This window comes from Meles meles, chromosome 18, assembly GCF_922984935.1.
Source record: "Meles meles chromosome 18, mMelMel3.1 paternal haplotype, whole genome shotgun sequence".
Lineage (NCBI taxonomy): Eukaryota > Metazoa > Chordata > Mammalia > Carnivora > Mustelidae > Meles > Meles meles.
In genome coordinates this window covers 62,908,706-62,922,609 of record NC_060083.1, presented here as the reverse complement: position 1 = coordinate 62,922,609, position 13,904 = coordinate 62,908,706, and the positions used below count along the sequence as shown (strand labels likewise).

The window sequence follows — 13,904 nt, the reverse complement described above, 5'->3', positions numbered from 1 at the left end:
GCCCATCCTCTGTTCCCGGGGGCGGCCAGAGCCACCTGGTGGCCCCACGCTGGGCTCTGCTTGCCTCTGTGTCCCGGAGGCCCCTGGGGAGGGTTGGTTCTGTCCTGCTTCCGCCTTGGCCCTGGAGTCAGAAGGAGGGACCAGGGTGCCCCGCGTAGGGGGACGTGCCGGACGAAGCGGCGATGGAGCAGGGGCCCCGCCAGCCCCGGGCGCCGCACGGGCCGTCCTCCCCAACAATATCCTGGTGCTGAGTGATGACACGTGACTCCAGCATCAGAGATTTTGTTGAAGATGGCAGCTGCCAGCCTCCCGACCTGCCCGCTGCGCCCACCCTGCCCCGAGCGCAGGCCCACCTGCAGCCCCCGGTGGGTGTGTGCGGACCCACGTTTGCCGGAGCGCCCTGGGCCCCCAGACACCCCTACAGCCCGAGGCCAGCCACTGGCCGGCCGTGGTGCGGTCACTCCCCGCCCCTACCCTGCCCTGGGCCGGGAGGGGGTCCCCGCCCTGTGTGAGCTGGGCAGGGTCAGGATCCCCCGGGAGACTTGGGATCTCAGGATGCCCGCTGGGGAGGGCGAGGGGTCGTGGGCGGGAGGAAAGATAAGGGAGCATCCCTGCCTGGCTCGGTCCCAGGGGTGGCTCAGGGGGCCGGCGAGAAAGAAGGGGGGGTGAGAGCTGGGGTCAGCAGGGGGGTCCAGCAATGGCCGGGCCTGCCTTCACTGAGGGCCCCATGGCATGCTCCGGGCCTTGTTTTCCTCGTCTATCTGGTAACGTTTGAGGCCCTGTCCATGCGGGCCCTGCAGTGCGCCTGGTGCCCGGTGAGGGCCAGGCTTGGGGCCCCGGGCGCAGGGGCTGCTGCTCAGACGCCCTCTCCCCCCACTCCCACTCGCGACAATGCCCTCGGGGACAAGCGGTCCGGCCCCTCCGTGCCCCGGATGTCCCCAGCCTGGCCCTGCCACTGACCCCCACCCTCCCGCCCTCCAGCGACCTGGCCCTGAGGAACTGCCTGCTGGCGGCCGACCTGACCGTGAAAATCGGCGACTACGGCCTGTCCCACGGCAAATACAGGGTAAGAGGGCGGGGCCGTGCTGGGGGTCGGGGCCAGCCGCCGGGCTCCCCGTGGCAGCCCTGTCCCCTGTGCGCACAGGAGGACTACTTCGTGACCGCCGACCAGCTGTGGGTGCCGCTGCGCTGGATCGCACCCGAGCTGGTGGACGAGGTGCACTGCAACCTGCTGGTGGTGGACCAGACCAAGGCCAGCAACGTGTGGTGAGCGGGCGCGGGGGCGCGGCGGCGGGGGGCGGGACCCTATGGCGGGGGGCGGGCCCGTGTGACGAGGGGCGGGCCCGGGCGGCGGGGGCGGGCCCGTGTGACGAGGGGCGGGCCCGGGCGGGACCCTATGACGAGGGGCGGGCCCGTGTGATGAGGGGCGGGGCCTGGGCGGGGCCCGGGCGGTGCCGCAAGGAGACGCCCCCAGGCCTTGCCAGGCCAAGTGCTGGTGCCTGTCCGATGAGGACACAGGGCTCTCAGGCCCGCCAGGCAGCAGGCCACCCAGTCCCACCTGCCTCACACGTGCAATGACACGCTTCTCTAGCCTCATCGCTCTGTGGGAGGTGGTCGCTTCTGACCCCAGGGCAGGTCATGGGGCTGCTGGGCCACCTGCAGCAGCGCAGTGCCAGTGGCCCCTGGCCTGCCCTCCCCCCGGGGTCCCCTGACATCCAAAGTCGCCAGGGTCCGAGCACAGGCTCAGGTGGGAAAGCCTGTTGGGAGTGGAACAGGCTCTCTGACCGAGACACGGGCCCAGTGCGGCGCCTGCTCTCTGCGCAGGGGGCTGGAGCGCTGCTGGGACTGGTCTGGAGGGGCTCCCCATCCTGGGAACGGAGCAGGACACAGAGGGGTCGTTCAGACCCAGTACTTGGCCTCTGGAGACTCTGCCATGGTGGTCTCTGTCCCTGACCTGTGTCTTCTCCCCATCCCTCCTCCCCAGCTCCCCAAGCCTGTCTGGTCTCCTCCTTCTGCTCCAGGGAGCTCTCAGAGCCTGGGTCCGCGGACCCCCTCCCTCCTGAGCATGCCCAAGGCCTCTGCACACAGTCCCGCTGACACTCCATCCCCTCACTTCGCCCACCGGCCCACCCTGCTGCATGCTGACGGGGGTCCTCAGGACGGCTCTGGGCCAGCCCCGACCCCTCTGTTGCCCTATTTGCTCTGTTCCGCGTGCTCCCGGGACAGCCTGGGGTGCCAGGGAGCTGGGTGACACACGCTGGAAGGAACCTAATGGCCTTCTGGTCCTGCATGCTCCAGCCTCCCCTGCCTATTCCCTCACAACCTTCCCCCCCGCCCCCAGCCTCAAGGCCTTGGCCCCGCCAGTCCCCTGGCGCCCCAGCTGTGGTGTCTGGCCTTCACTGCAGCTGGGGAATGAATACGTGCACTGATGAAGGGACTGGGGTCTGCGGAAAGGCCTGGTGGCTTTTATTTCCCTAAATGATCTGGGCACAGATTTGGGCCTGGCGGGGTGGCGTGTCCTGCCTGTCTACTGAAGGAAGGTGCTGTCCTTTGGGAGGGGTGTCCCAGGGTGCTGGTGTGATTACAGGAGTGGCCCTGTGGCGGCTGAGGCTCTGAGATCTGTGCAGCCACGCCAGCCCCCCTGATGGCCACCCCGTCCGCAGGTCCCTGGGCGTGAGCATCTGGGAGCTCTTCGAGCTGGGCGCGCAGCCCTACCCCCAGCACTCCGACCGGCAGGTGCTGGCCTACGCCGTCCGGGAGCAGCAGCTGAAACTCCCCAAGCCCCAGCTGCAGCTCACCCTGTCTGACCGCTGGTGAGGGCCTGCGAGGCCAGGCGGGGTGTAGTGTCCCCGGCAGGAAGGGCAAGAGGGAGGGGGTGCTCCGAGTCACACTGCCTGGCTTCTCAGCTAAGGCCGGCTCCCCTCCCCTGCCCCGCGTCCACAGCGGGTGGCCTCTTTACCCAAAACACAAACTCACCTGCCACCTGGGTGGAGATGAGTTGAGGGAAAGGCCCCTCGCCCACTGTGGGCTCCCAAACCTCGGAGCCCACCTTGGAAGATTTGGGGTCTCCTGCAATTAAGTTGGCGGTTCCCTTCGCTGTCCTTAAGGGATTCTGAGTAGGAGAGGCCCCCAGACCTTCCCGCAGAGAGCAGATCTGCTCATCCCTGCGGGGGCCGGGCTTCCTGGCTGGGGGGACAGGTCCTGGTGCGCCAGGCCTGAGCCCTGGGCCTCCCCCCTCGCAGGTACGAGGTGATGCAGTTCTGTTGGCTGCAGCCTGAGCAGCGGCCCACGGCCGAGGAGGTGCACCTGCTGCTGTCCTACCTCTGCGCCAAGGGCGCCACGGAGGCGGAGGAAGAGTTTGAGCGGCGCTGGCGCTCGCTGAGGCCGGGCGGCGGTGGCGCGGGCCCCGGGCTGGCCGGCCTGGCTCTGGGGGGCGCAGGCGAGCTGGCGGCCGCCTCGTCCTTCCCGCTGCTGGAGCAGTTCGCGGGCGACGGCTTCCATGCGGATGGGGACGACGTGCTGACGGTGACCGAGACGAGCCGTGGCCTCAACTTCGAGTGCAAGTGGGAGGCGGGCCGCGGTGCCGAGGCCTTCCCGCCGCCTGGGGGTGCAGCGAGCCCCAGCCGCACCACGCGCCTGCAGGAGCTCTGTGCCCCCGATGGCGCGCCCCCCGGCGTGGTGCCCGTGCTCAGTGCGCACAGCCCCTCAGTAGGCAGCGAGTACTTCATCCGGCTGGAGGAGCCCACACCCGCCGCCGGCCACGACCCTGACTGCGCCGGCTGTGCCCCCAGCCCCCACGCCGTGGGCCTGCTCCCCGATGGCGGTGACCAGGACAATGACTCGGAGGGCAGCGTGGCTGCCTCATTGGCCATGGAGCCGCTGTTGGGCCACGTGCCGTCCCCCGCGGGGTCCTGGGGCCACTGTGACTACTACCTGCCCGGGAGCCATGCCCGAGACCCGCCCTGCTCCCTGGGCTCGCCCTCACCGGGGACCTTCATGCTGGCGGAGCCCAGGGAGGAGGACAGCGACTGGGGCGCAGCTGCCTTCTGCCCACCCTTCTTGGAGGACCCACTGGGCACGTCCCCCTCGGGGAGCTCTGGGGCCCCGCTGTCCCCGGGTGGGGAGGTGGTGGGGGAGGCCGAGGCGTGCAGGGCTGCCCAGCGTAGACACTGGTGTTCCAACGTGTCCGCCAACAACAACAGTGGCAGCCGAGCGCCAGGTTCCCGGGACACGGGGTACGTGGGCGGGTGCATGGGCTGCTGTCCCAGCACAGAGTACACAGTACCGGCCGTCCCTGAGCTGGGCCGTCCCCTGGCCCTGGAGGACTCCACGGAGCCTCTCCTTGGGCTACAGGGGGTCTCCTCTGGCCAGGAGCTTGGCCGCTGCCTTGGCCTCCGTCATCTGCGTCCTGCTGGGGGCCCGCCGCCTGCCACCTGCCTGCTGCTGTCCTCCCGGACACAGGTGGCCATAAGTGGGGGGTACAAGTCCCAGACAGAGCCCAGGCTTGCTGAGGAGGCTGAGGGCTCTGCCAGACCTCGGAGACCCGGACCGTCCCTCCCTGCCCCATCCCTGGAGGGAGCCCCGCTTCCTGCTGAGGAGGCCGGTGCCCTCGCTAGCCTGCCCGCCTTGCCCATGCCCGCTGGCAGCTGGGAGACTGCCCCCGAGGTAGCCCCGAGCCTGGACAGCTGCCCTGGTTTCCCCGAGCTGGAGGCGACCGTTGGCGAGGATGAGGACGTGACAGAGACCACTTCTGGCATCTTCACAGATGCGTCCGGGGGCGGCTCACCCACAGAGAAGCCGGCCGTGACGCCGGCCTTCCGCTCCCTGCAGAAGCAGGTGGGGACCCCCGACTCCGCGGACTCCCTGGATATCCCCTCTTCTGCCAGCGATGGTGGCGGCTGCGAGGTCTTCAGCCCCTCTGTTGGCGGCACTCCTGGTGGGCAGCCCCGAGCCCTGGACAGCGGCTACGACACGGAGAACTACGAGTCCCCCGAATTTGTGCTCAAGGAAGCACACGAACCATGCGAGCCCGAGGTCTTTGGGGAGCTGGTCTCCGAGGGTGAGAGCCCCAGGCCTGAGATGCAGCTCTCCACCTCCCTTGGAGGCCTCAGTGAGAAGAACCCCTACCGTGACTCAGCCTACTTTTCGGACCTCGATACGGAGCCTGAGTCCACCTCGGGGCCCCAGGAGAAGGGAGGAGATGCCCTGGCCTCCAGGCTAGAGCTGGACCTGGAGAGCCCTGGGCTGCCGTCTGCACAGCCCTCCCCTGAGTCTGGGTTGCCCCAGGGGGCACAGGGCAAGGGCCCCAGAGGCGTGCCACCGCTGCTCCTGCCGCCGCCAGAGGACCCTTCTCCAGGGTCCAGCAGCACCTGCCCGGAGAGCCCCAGACTGGAGCCTCCTTGGCCCCAAGGCCCTGGGGGAGGGCCTGCAGGGCCCAGCCCGGGGCGCTCCAAGGTTTTCCTGCTGAGCGCAGTGCCACGGAGCCCAGAGAGCCTCCGCCCCGACCTCCAGGAGGCCGCAGCGCTGCTGTCCGGGCCCGCCCAGCAAGAACGGACAGGGGGCCCCAGCGCCCCCAGAACCCCACTCTGCCTGGCTTTGCCGGGACTGCCCGCAGCCCCCGAGGGCCGGTCAGAGGAGGAGGAGGAGGACAGTGAGGACAGCGACGAGTCGGATGAGGAGCTGCGCTGCTACAGCGTCCAGGAGCCCAGCGAGGAGAGCGAGGAGGAGGCGCCGCCTGTGCCCGTGGTGGTGGCCGAGAGCCAGAGCGCGCGCAACCTGCGGGGCCTGCTCAAGATGCCCAGCCTGCTGTCCGAGGCCTTCTGCGACGACCTGGAGCGCAAGAAGAAAGCCGTGTCCTTCTTCGACGACGTCACCGTCTACCTCTTCGACCAGGTGGGCCGCCGCGCCGGGCTCTGCACGCGGGGGTGGGACCCGCGGGGTGGGGAGCCGTGGGAGCCGCCGCCACACGCCGCTCTGGCCCTCCAGGAGAGCCCCACCCGGGAGCTCGGGGAGCCCCTCCCTGGCGCCAAGGAGTCGCCCCCCGCCCTCCTGGCGGGCGGCCCCCGCACCCCCGGCGCCCCCGGCCGGCCTGGACGGGCCGACCGCTGCCCCGACGGCTCGGCGACCCCTGCGGCGGAGGAGGGTGAGTCGGAGGCGGGGCGTGTGGGCGTGACGTCACGGGGAGGGGCCTATCGGGCGGGGTCTTGCCGGGCGGGCCTGTCGGCGGTGTGACGTCACGGGCGGCGGCGGGGCCGGCGGGGGCGGGGGGCCGTGACGTCCGCGACGCGAGTGACTGCGCCTCCGGCTCGCAGGCCGCGGGCTGGCGTGGGACGACGGCCTCCCGCAGACGCCGGGCCCCGAGGCCGCCCTGCCCGCCCCCGCCGCGCCCCCCAAGCCCGCCGCGCCCGGCCCCTTCTCGCGCTTCACCGTGTCGCCGGCGCCCGCGTCCCGCTTCTCCATCACGCACGTCTCGGACTCGGACGCCGGGTCCGTGGGAGGTGAGGCTGCGGCGGGGCCGGTGGGAGCGACCCGAGGGGGGCAGTGGAGGGGGCGGCCGGAGGGCCCTGCTGGGAGCCGAGGCTCCGCGCTCCTTGTTTCTCCTCTCCTGGACACGCGCGGTGTGCAGATGGGTAAACCGAGGCACGGAGAGGCGCCCTCTTCCCCGCCAGCTGCTGGCCCGGCCCTGTCTGGCCGTGGGGCCTAGATGCCCTCTTCTCCCTCCTCTGGAGGCACCAGGCTGGACACGGGGTGCCCCGCACTCTGCTCTCTGCCAGACCTAAGCCCCCTGAAGCCCGCCGCGGCCTCCGCTGGTGGGGCTCGGCCACGCCGACATCCCACATGCCGTGGGGCTCGCCCGGACCTCCCTCCCTGCTCCACCCCCACCCCAGCTCCAGACCAGGGCGGCCCTGCCAGGCTGCCCCCACCCCTCCTTCCTGACAGGCGTGCACTCCTGCAGCCCTGCAAGGCGGCTCTGGAAGCCCACCCAGGGCAGGAGAGCGCTGTCCCCCAGCGGACTCAGCCCCTTGTGCACTGCCCACGGCCAGTGGCTGCAGCCGCGGGGCAGGGCCTGTGCACTCCTCACCCGCACAGGGCATACCCTTAGTGGATGCCTGAGCAGACAAGCAGGCCGCCAGGAGGCTTGTTCGTGACCGTGATCGGCCCGCCCTGTTTGGGTCTCCGTTTCCCCACCTGTAAAAGGAGGACCCAGAGGGCATTTGCTGGGCTCTGTTGGGCCCAAGGGCAGGCCTGGGCTCTGGTGATGCGGGGGGAAGAGACGTGGGTGTGTTTCCACCCCCCCCAGACAGTGAGAGAAATGGGTGTGCCCCCCCCCCCCACGAGGCAGCAAGGCAGGCTGGCTGGCTGTAGCCCCAGCTGGTCATTTGGCCCCTTGGCTGAGGATGGAGGTCAGGTGGCAGTCCCGGGGCAGGGGAATCTCAGGAACCTCTGTCCCTGGTGTCTCTCGACGCTCACGTGGCACCTCGCCTTTGCCAGGACCTGTAGCAGGTGCCGGGGGCAGCTGTAAAGAGGCGTGAGGCCCAGGCGGGCCCCCTTGGAGCCCCTCCAGTCCTGCTCCCGGAAGCAGCGAGGATGCTGACTGACAGCGGGGACCTTGGCCTTGGTGCCCCACGCAGCACTCTGGAGGAGCAGGGCAGGACAGGAGGCCTCCCTGGCCCTGGACGGTGGAGCAGCTCTGCGTACCGATCCCATGCCGCCCCAGGCAGGGGCAGGATCTGTCCTGGACCCTCGGGGTTGTCCTTAGCTGCTGGGGATGCCCTCTAGCCTCAGGCCCGAGCAGCTCCTTCCCCTGCAGCCTCCCCCTCCACCCTGCCCCTGCTAGTGGGCTGCTGGGCTTCTGAGGCCGGGGGACCTGCTCTTGGCTGGGGGGCCTTGCATGCCCTGCCCACCAGTTCCCGTGGGTACAGGAGACTGCCCTTACGCAGCCGAGGGAATGAGCACATCCCTGCTGGGATGGCCCTTCTCTACCCCTTTGCCCCTTCTGCCTGGTTCTGGGTTTGCTCTGTGCAAGAGGACCCTGGGCTTGTGTGTCGTCCCCCCCCCTCCCGTACCTCAGTCTCTGGCTGTCTTTCCCTTCAGCGACTCAGACCCATCAACTCTCCCTCCCCACGCAGCCTGGGCCAGCTCCCATCAGAGTCCACTGCAGGAGCGCGGGCGGTTGGGTCAAGGTGGGCTGCCTGGAGGCGGGGGCTGCCGCGCACACCTGTTGTAAAGGTGCCTGCGGCAGGCTGGCATGCCCAGCTCCCCTCTGCAGGGCGCTGCCCAGACCTGCCCAGCGGCAAAAGGAAAGTGGGGGGCTGCACCCCCAGTGTCAGGGGCTCTTGCCTGCAGGGATGGGGGCGCGGGAAGGGGTGGACCCGGGAGGGAAGCGGGGGCAGGGCAGCCCAGGGAATATTTTTGTAACTGCTGTTGTCTGAGTGCGTGGAAATGGGATGATTTTAAGTTATTGTTGCCAAAGAGATGTAAAGTTTATTGTTGCTTTGGGGGTGGGGTGGGGGACTTGTTTTGGGTTTGTGTTTTTTGTTTATTAGTTTGAGGCTTAGGATGCTGGTGCAATGATTCTCTTGTTCCTTTTTTGTTTTTTAAAAGAATCAAGCTAAGAAAAAGTCTTCATGCTAAGTCTGTGTTTTCTTTTGTGGTTTGCACATAAAGCCCTGGGGAGGAGGGGCCCGTGGTGCTGAGGGGCGGACCCAGCTGCCAGCTCTGCCCAGGGCAAAGTAGTCCCTCCTGACCACGGGGTGTGTGTGTGTGCGTGTGCGCGTGCGTGTGTGTGAGAGAGAGGGTGGCCACCCCCACCCCTCGCCGGCTGCCCCTGGCACACCTCGGAGGAGGGGGACAGTGACTTGGGGGGGGACCGACTGTGGCAGCCCTCTCTTCCTGTGAGGGGGACCTGCGGACCTCCCGGGGACGTTCTCTTCCCTCACCTTTCCCAAGCACAGAGGCAGGGGCGGGGCGGGCGGCAGGCAAGAGGGTCTCTGAGGAGTCCGGGCTTCTGTGCGTCTCCGGCCCAAACATCCGCCCGGAGACCTCACCCGACGCGGCTCGAGCTCCTGTGAGGTCCCACCTGCCTACCTCTGCCCCTTTTGCTTCTCTTCCTGGGCCGCGCCCGGCTCCGGTCAGACTGGGCCGCAGAGCCCCTCCTTCGGGAGCCTGGCAGGAGGGGGACGGCTGCCCGGAGTGTTTCCCCAGGTGGACGCTGCTGGAGCCCATGTTGGTGACCGTGTTGGTCACCAGGGTGCTTCAGCCACAGACACCGTGGAAGTGGCTGGGGTGGGTGTCCCCCTCGCCCCCCCCAGAGGCAGCCACCATTTACTCCAGGGACACAGAGGAGAGCAGGGGGCCCAGCAGCCAGTTCTGCAGGGGGGGTTGTGGCTTGGGTGGGGCACAGCGGCCCCCCAGAATGCTAGCGGGAGTGGGGAGGCTCAGCAGAGCCCCGGTCGACGGCACCTCACAGCTCCATCTTCCAGAGGAAGGTGGCTGGATCTCCCCTGCCTCCGCCCCAGGCCTCCCGCCCCCACCCCCGGGCCGACAGAGCACAAGCGGGCACAGTGGGGGCAGCCTCTTTATTGACCAGACGCTGGGGGGCTACGTGCCGTGTGGGAGCTGAGCCCCCTCCCTGCTGCAGGCTGACCCAACACGCTTCCCTGCCCCTGGGGGGGTCCCCGACGCGCACAGCCAGGTGCGCCTGCCTGAGAGGCCGGCCGCACCGCCCGGGGGGGCAGCTCCCAGCCGTGGGGCCTCGCGGCCACGACTCAGAGGAAACAGCTGGGGTCCCGCCTGGGCCAGACGGAGGCGGGGGCAGAGCCAGGCGGGTGAAGGGCATGGAAGGAGGAGGAAACTCTCTCAATGGGCCACACAGACCGTTAGAAAAGGGGTTGTTTGGGGGCAAGGGGGGTGCCCAGTGGGCAGCGTGGGACTTGGCCGTCAGCTGAGGAGGGGGGCAGACCTGTCATTGGTCACTGTCGGCTTCAGCTGGACGCTGGCGAAGGGATTCCTGAAAGAAGAGAAGAGTGGTTTCAGCATGGGAGACACACCTGTCACCTGGGCTGCCCCAGGGTCCTCAGCCTCAGCCTGGAGCCGGGCGGTGATGGAGCCTGCAGGGGACAGGCAGGGCAGGGCGTGGTACGCAGGGCCAGAGTTCCCCGGGCGGGGCGGGTGGGGGTGCGGGGAGCGGCCCGCTGGGCTGGGAGCTGGTTCTCCCTCTGGAGCCGGGGCCGTCCTGAATGGGCCTGGGCCCAGCTTCGGGGAGCCGCCCCGCTGCCCCAGAGCAGTAGGGGCCCAACTGGAAAGACACGCCATCGACACACACACACACAGCTCAGCAGCTCCCACGGACCCGGCCCGTGCATCCCGGGGTCCCCGAGGGTGGCTGGGTGCAGACACGGGGCCTCGGGCCCCGCCAACACGACACACACGGGGTGTACGCACGCTGCGAGCCATGGGGCTCAGCCCCCATCACCCCACTCCCGTGGGCCTGAGGCCACAGCGGACGGACAGATGGACCGGCCAGACAAGAGGTTGAGATGGGGCGAGATGAGCGCAGCGGAGGCCAGCACACAGCCTCGTGCCCACAGAAGCCTCTCCTTGGGGTCCCTGCCGGGCGCACAGGGAGCGCCCGCCCGAGCAGCGTGAGCACAGGACAGCAGGCTGGGGGTCGTCAGGCAGCCGCAGGGGTGACGGCACAGATGGGACGTGGGACACGGAGGGCTCGGCACGGACAGGACGCACCCCTGGCCAAGCACTCGGCTCTCGAGCCATTACCTGGGGCGTCACAGCTGGGCGGGTGTCCGCAGGAGCTGGGCGGGCGGGCGCTCCGTCCAGTGCCCATGAGAGCACGTGGGGGTTGGGGTGCCTCCCTGGGTTTTCTAAAACGCCGAGATGCTTGGGACTAATTTTTAGAAGGATTAAACTCGGGAGAAGAGCCAACTCATTGGTGCACGGCTTCTACACATGCAAGCGGACGGCCTGGAATCCCGCGTGGACACGGCTTGTGAGTGTCTTCAGGCTCCGAGGGCAACGACCCCCCGGGCTCAAGGCCGCCTCCAGCCCCGCACGACGCCTTGGCCCCTCCGCACGCGCCAGTCCTCTCTCCGGCGACACGTGCAGACGAGCTTCAGCTCTCACGTTCAGGGGCAGCGGCCGCCTCAGGGCTCCCCCGGCCACAGCAGCTGTGGCCCCCAGGACAGATGGCAGAGGGTGGCCCATGCCTTGACTACCACCTTGACCAGACTCTGGTTCTGGAGGAAGGCCGCAGGTCCTTGGCTGTCCCCAGCGGGGTCAAGGCAGGGCGTCTTGGGGGGCTGTAATGGGGGCAGGTTTGTTCATCACCCGAGCAGTGGAAGGGGCACAGGCCCCGCGGCTGAGAAGGGAGGGCGGCTCCTGTGCCGAGCGGAGCCCGAGCAGAACGGCCAAGTGGGTTTGGGCAGCACACACCGTCCTCCTGCCCTGGGCACACCTGAATCCTCAGCAGAAAGGACAGGCGGCCACGCAGCCTCCTCAGCAGGGCCTGCCCTGCGAACAGCACGCGGGATGTCCAGAGGGCGTCTGGCCCCTGACCCCACTTTTCTAATCTCCTTCCCCAAACCGCGTGGCTGCAGAGCACGGTACCGTCCATGCTGCGGGACCTGAGGAAACGGGCAGGAGCTAAACACGCCCCAGGCCTCCCCTCTGCAGCCCTGCCCGGGCCTGGCCCGACACCCCGGCTGGACGCGCCCGCCCCCAGCACCGCGGGAAGGCATGACCCTCTGGGGCCCGCCACCTCCTGGGGATGAACAGGCTGGGGAGCCACCTGAGGGCAGGCAGGTCAACGCCGGCCTGACCCCACAGGGCAAAATTCAGACCCGAGGCCCCCTGCAGAGTCTCTGGCCCCGCAGACGCAGCTCCCTGCTGGGAGCCGCCCGGGCGAGGCCTCCTCCAGCAGCACTGCGGGCCACGCTCCCCCACAAGCCACCGAGACACAAAGTGGCTCGTGTCCTGCCAGCAAAGGGCAGGCAATGGGAACCACGTGAGCGCTGCAGGCCCGGACTGCAGGGTCTGCTCCAAGTCAGGGGCCCCTCCCAGAGCACGGCTGCGACCCCTCCCCCACCGAGAGCACCCCAGCACGGACGGGGAGTGGACGTACAGCCAGCAGAGCCGGCCAGCGGTCACTGGCGCGGCTAACACCCGAGCTGGGACCCCTCCCTGGGGGGTGGATCCAGTACTGGTTTCCCAGGGCCGCTGTTCAGGGCGCCACGGGGCTCCTGCCTGCAAACCCTACAGCCTGAAGGGGGCCGAGCGCCACGGCCCAGGACCTTCCCATCTCTGGCCACAGATTTAGGGGATCGTCTTGAGTCCGCTACGTGAGAGCGAGGCGGACGGGTCATCTGACAGCTGAGTGGTTTCAGGGTGCGGTTTCCATCCTTCTGTGACCCGGAGAGCAGCAGATTTCCACTTTCTCTGGAACGTTCTTCTCTGAGGCACAAGCAGCCCTCCTGGGGTCGAGCCCACGTTGTTCCGTGTGCCCCAGGACCACACCTCGGAGGGTGGGCACGGCTCGGCAGAGTGGTCCCGGGGGCCTCAGCCACCCCAGGGGCTTCTGACAACCCCCCAGCCAGGGACTCTCCGATCTCGGGGCCAGGCCGGCTCTGCGGTGGAGAAGACAGCTGGTGGCGCAGGGTGGACGCCCACAGTGTCCCCGGGGTGGGGGGCTGCCCTACACGGGGGATGAGGGCGCAGGCAGAGGCCAGGCCGGCCTCCAGAGTGACGGGGGCTGCAGCGGCAGCGGGGGCGGGAGGTGCAGCCTCTGAGGGCCTCTGGGAAGAGGAGGAATCTAGAAGCAAAGAAGGCCTTTCCACCCCATCCCCAAATGTCAGGAGCATTTGTCTCCAGAACTTTCCAGAAGTTGCTCACGCTGCAGCTCAGAAACAGTGAAAGGAGAGTGAGTCCGGGACCTGCTGGGGCACTTGCTGCCCTTGGGGAGGACCACACCGTTGGGATGCTCCGTGGGGTACAGAGGACGCAGGTGCCAGCTTCATGGGGAAACTTGTCGGTGACGGGGCCATACGGCAGCAGCGCCCCCATCCCAGGCACAGGGGCCCAGAGTGCTGGGTTTCCCCTCACTGGCCGACGGTGCTTGCTTTCCCAGGGCCGAGCGCAAGGGATCATCAGAGGGTGGGCTGTAGAAGGCCAGCCAGGGCCGCCCGTGTGGTGGCTGGAGGCCTCGTCTAGAAAGCCCGGTGCAGCCTGGAGGAGCCTCTCAGGGCGGATGCGACGCGAGTGCCGGCAGACCAGGCAGCAGAGACCCCGTGCCCACCTGCCCCGGCGTGCCTGGCACACCCACGTGGGCTCGAGCCACAGAGCCATCCCCAGGCTCGACCCTGGTCTCCCCGGCCCCCGAGGGGCTGCAGTACTCACCAACCAGACCCAGCCAGGCCGGGCTCAGACCCACACCCGCAGGGGCAGGTCTGAGGGGACATTCGGCCAAAGGAGCCCAAGGCTGGCCTTCTGGCCGATCACCGCGCTCCCCCACCCACCGCGACTGTGGCCGAAGCGCCCCACAGAGGCAGGAGAGAGACCTGGCAGATGGCCAGGGCTGGGCCACGCCCAGGGGTGCAGGGAGGGGCTGCAGGGGTGCCGGGGTGGGGAGGAACAGCCGGTCAGGCCCACAAGCTTCCAGACAGGCGGAGGAAAGCCCAGAGCCCAGGGAGCAGTCCGAGAAGCGAAAGCCCGGAGCCCGGAGCAGAGGCAGGCTGGGCAGACCCTTGCGCCCCGTCCCCACCTGCCAGGGCCGAGGCCAGAGCCTGCAGAGCCACTGGGTAGGCGCACCGCCCCGCGTGGGAAAACCAGGGCAACTTACTAACTCTAGTCAGGGGCGGCTCAGAGTCGGGCCACGTCCGCATCGGCGCTGTAAG

At 68.9% G+C, this 13,904-nt stretch overlaps 2 protein-coding genes across 4 annotated transcripts in view; one reads left to right on the top strand and one right to left on the bottom strand.

Moving 5' to 3' along the window:
• Positions 1–8,634, top strand: part of AATK (apoptosis associated tyrosine kinase) — a 30,424-nt gene extending 21,790 nt beyond the window's left edge. The window contains exons 8-14 of the mRNA XM_045984015.1: positions 982–1,066; positions 1,145–1,266; positions 2,664–2,813; positions 3,243–5,892; positions 5,986–6,142; positions 6,312–6,497; positions 7,492–8,634. Of these exons, the coding sequence (XP_045839971.1) occupies positions 982–1,066; positions 1,145–1,266; positions 2,664–2,813; positions 3,243–5,892; positions 5,986–6,142; positions 6,312–6,497; positions 7,492–7,532 (3,391 nt within the window). The 3' untranslated portion in view covers positions 7,533–8,634. The remainder of the gene's footprint in view (positions 1–981; positions 1,067–1,144; positions 1,267–2,663; positions 2,814–3,242; positions 5,893–5,985; positions 6,143–6,311; positions 6,498–7,491) is intronic.
• A 943-nt stretch (positions 8,635–9,577) lies between these two features.
• Positions 9,578–13,904, bottom strand: part of BAIAP2 (BAR/IMD domain containing adaptor protein 2) — a 62,415-nt gene continuing 58,088 nt past the window's right edge. Inside the window, exons 14-15 of one of the 3 annotated variants that reach the window (XM_045984026.1) lie at positions 13,850–13,897; positions 9,579–10,009 (exon numbers count right to left, since the gene is read on the bottom strand). In XM_045984026.1, the coding sequence (XP_045839982.1) occupies positions 13,870–13,897 (28 nt within the window). In that variant the 3' untranslated portion in view covers positions 9,579–10,009; positions 13,850–13,869. Of the gene's footprint in view, positions 10,010–13,849; positions 13,898–13,904 lie in introns of all 3 variants that reach the window. The other 2 variants (XM_045984028.1, XM_045984025.1) reach the window with 2 other exon arrangements.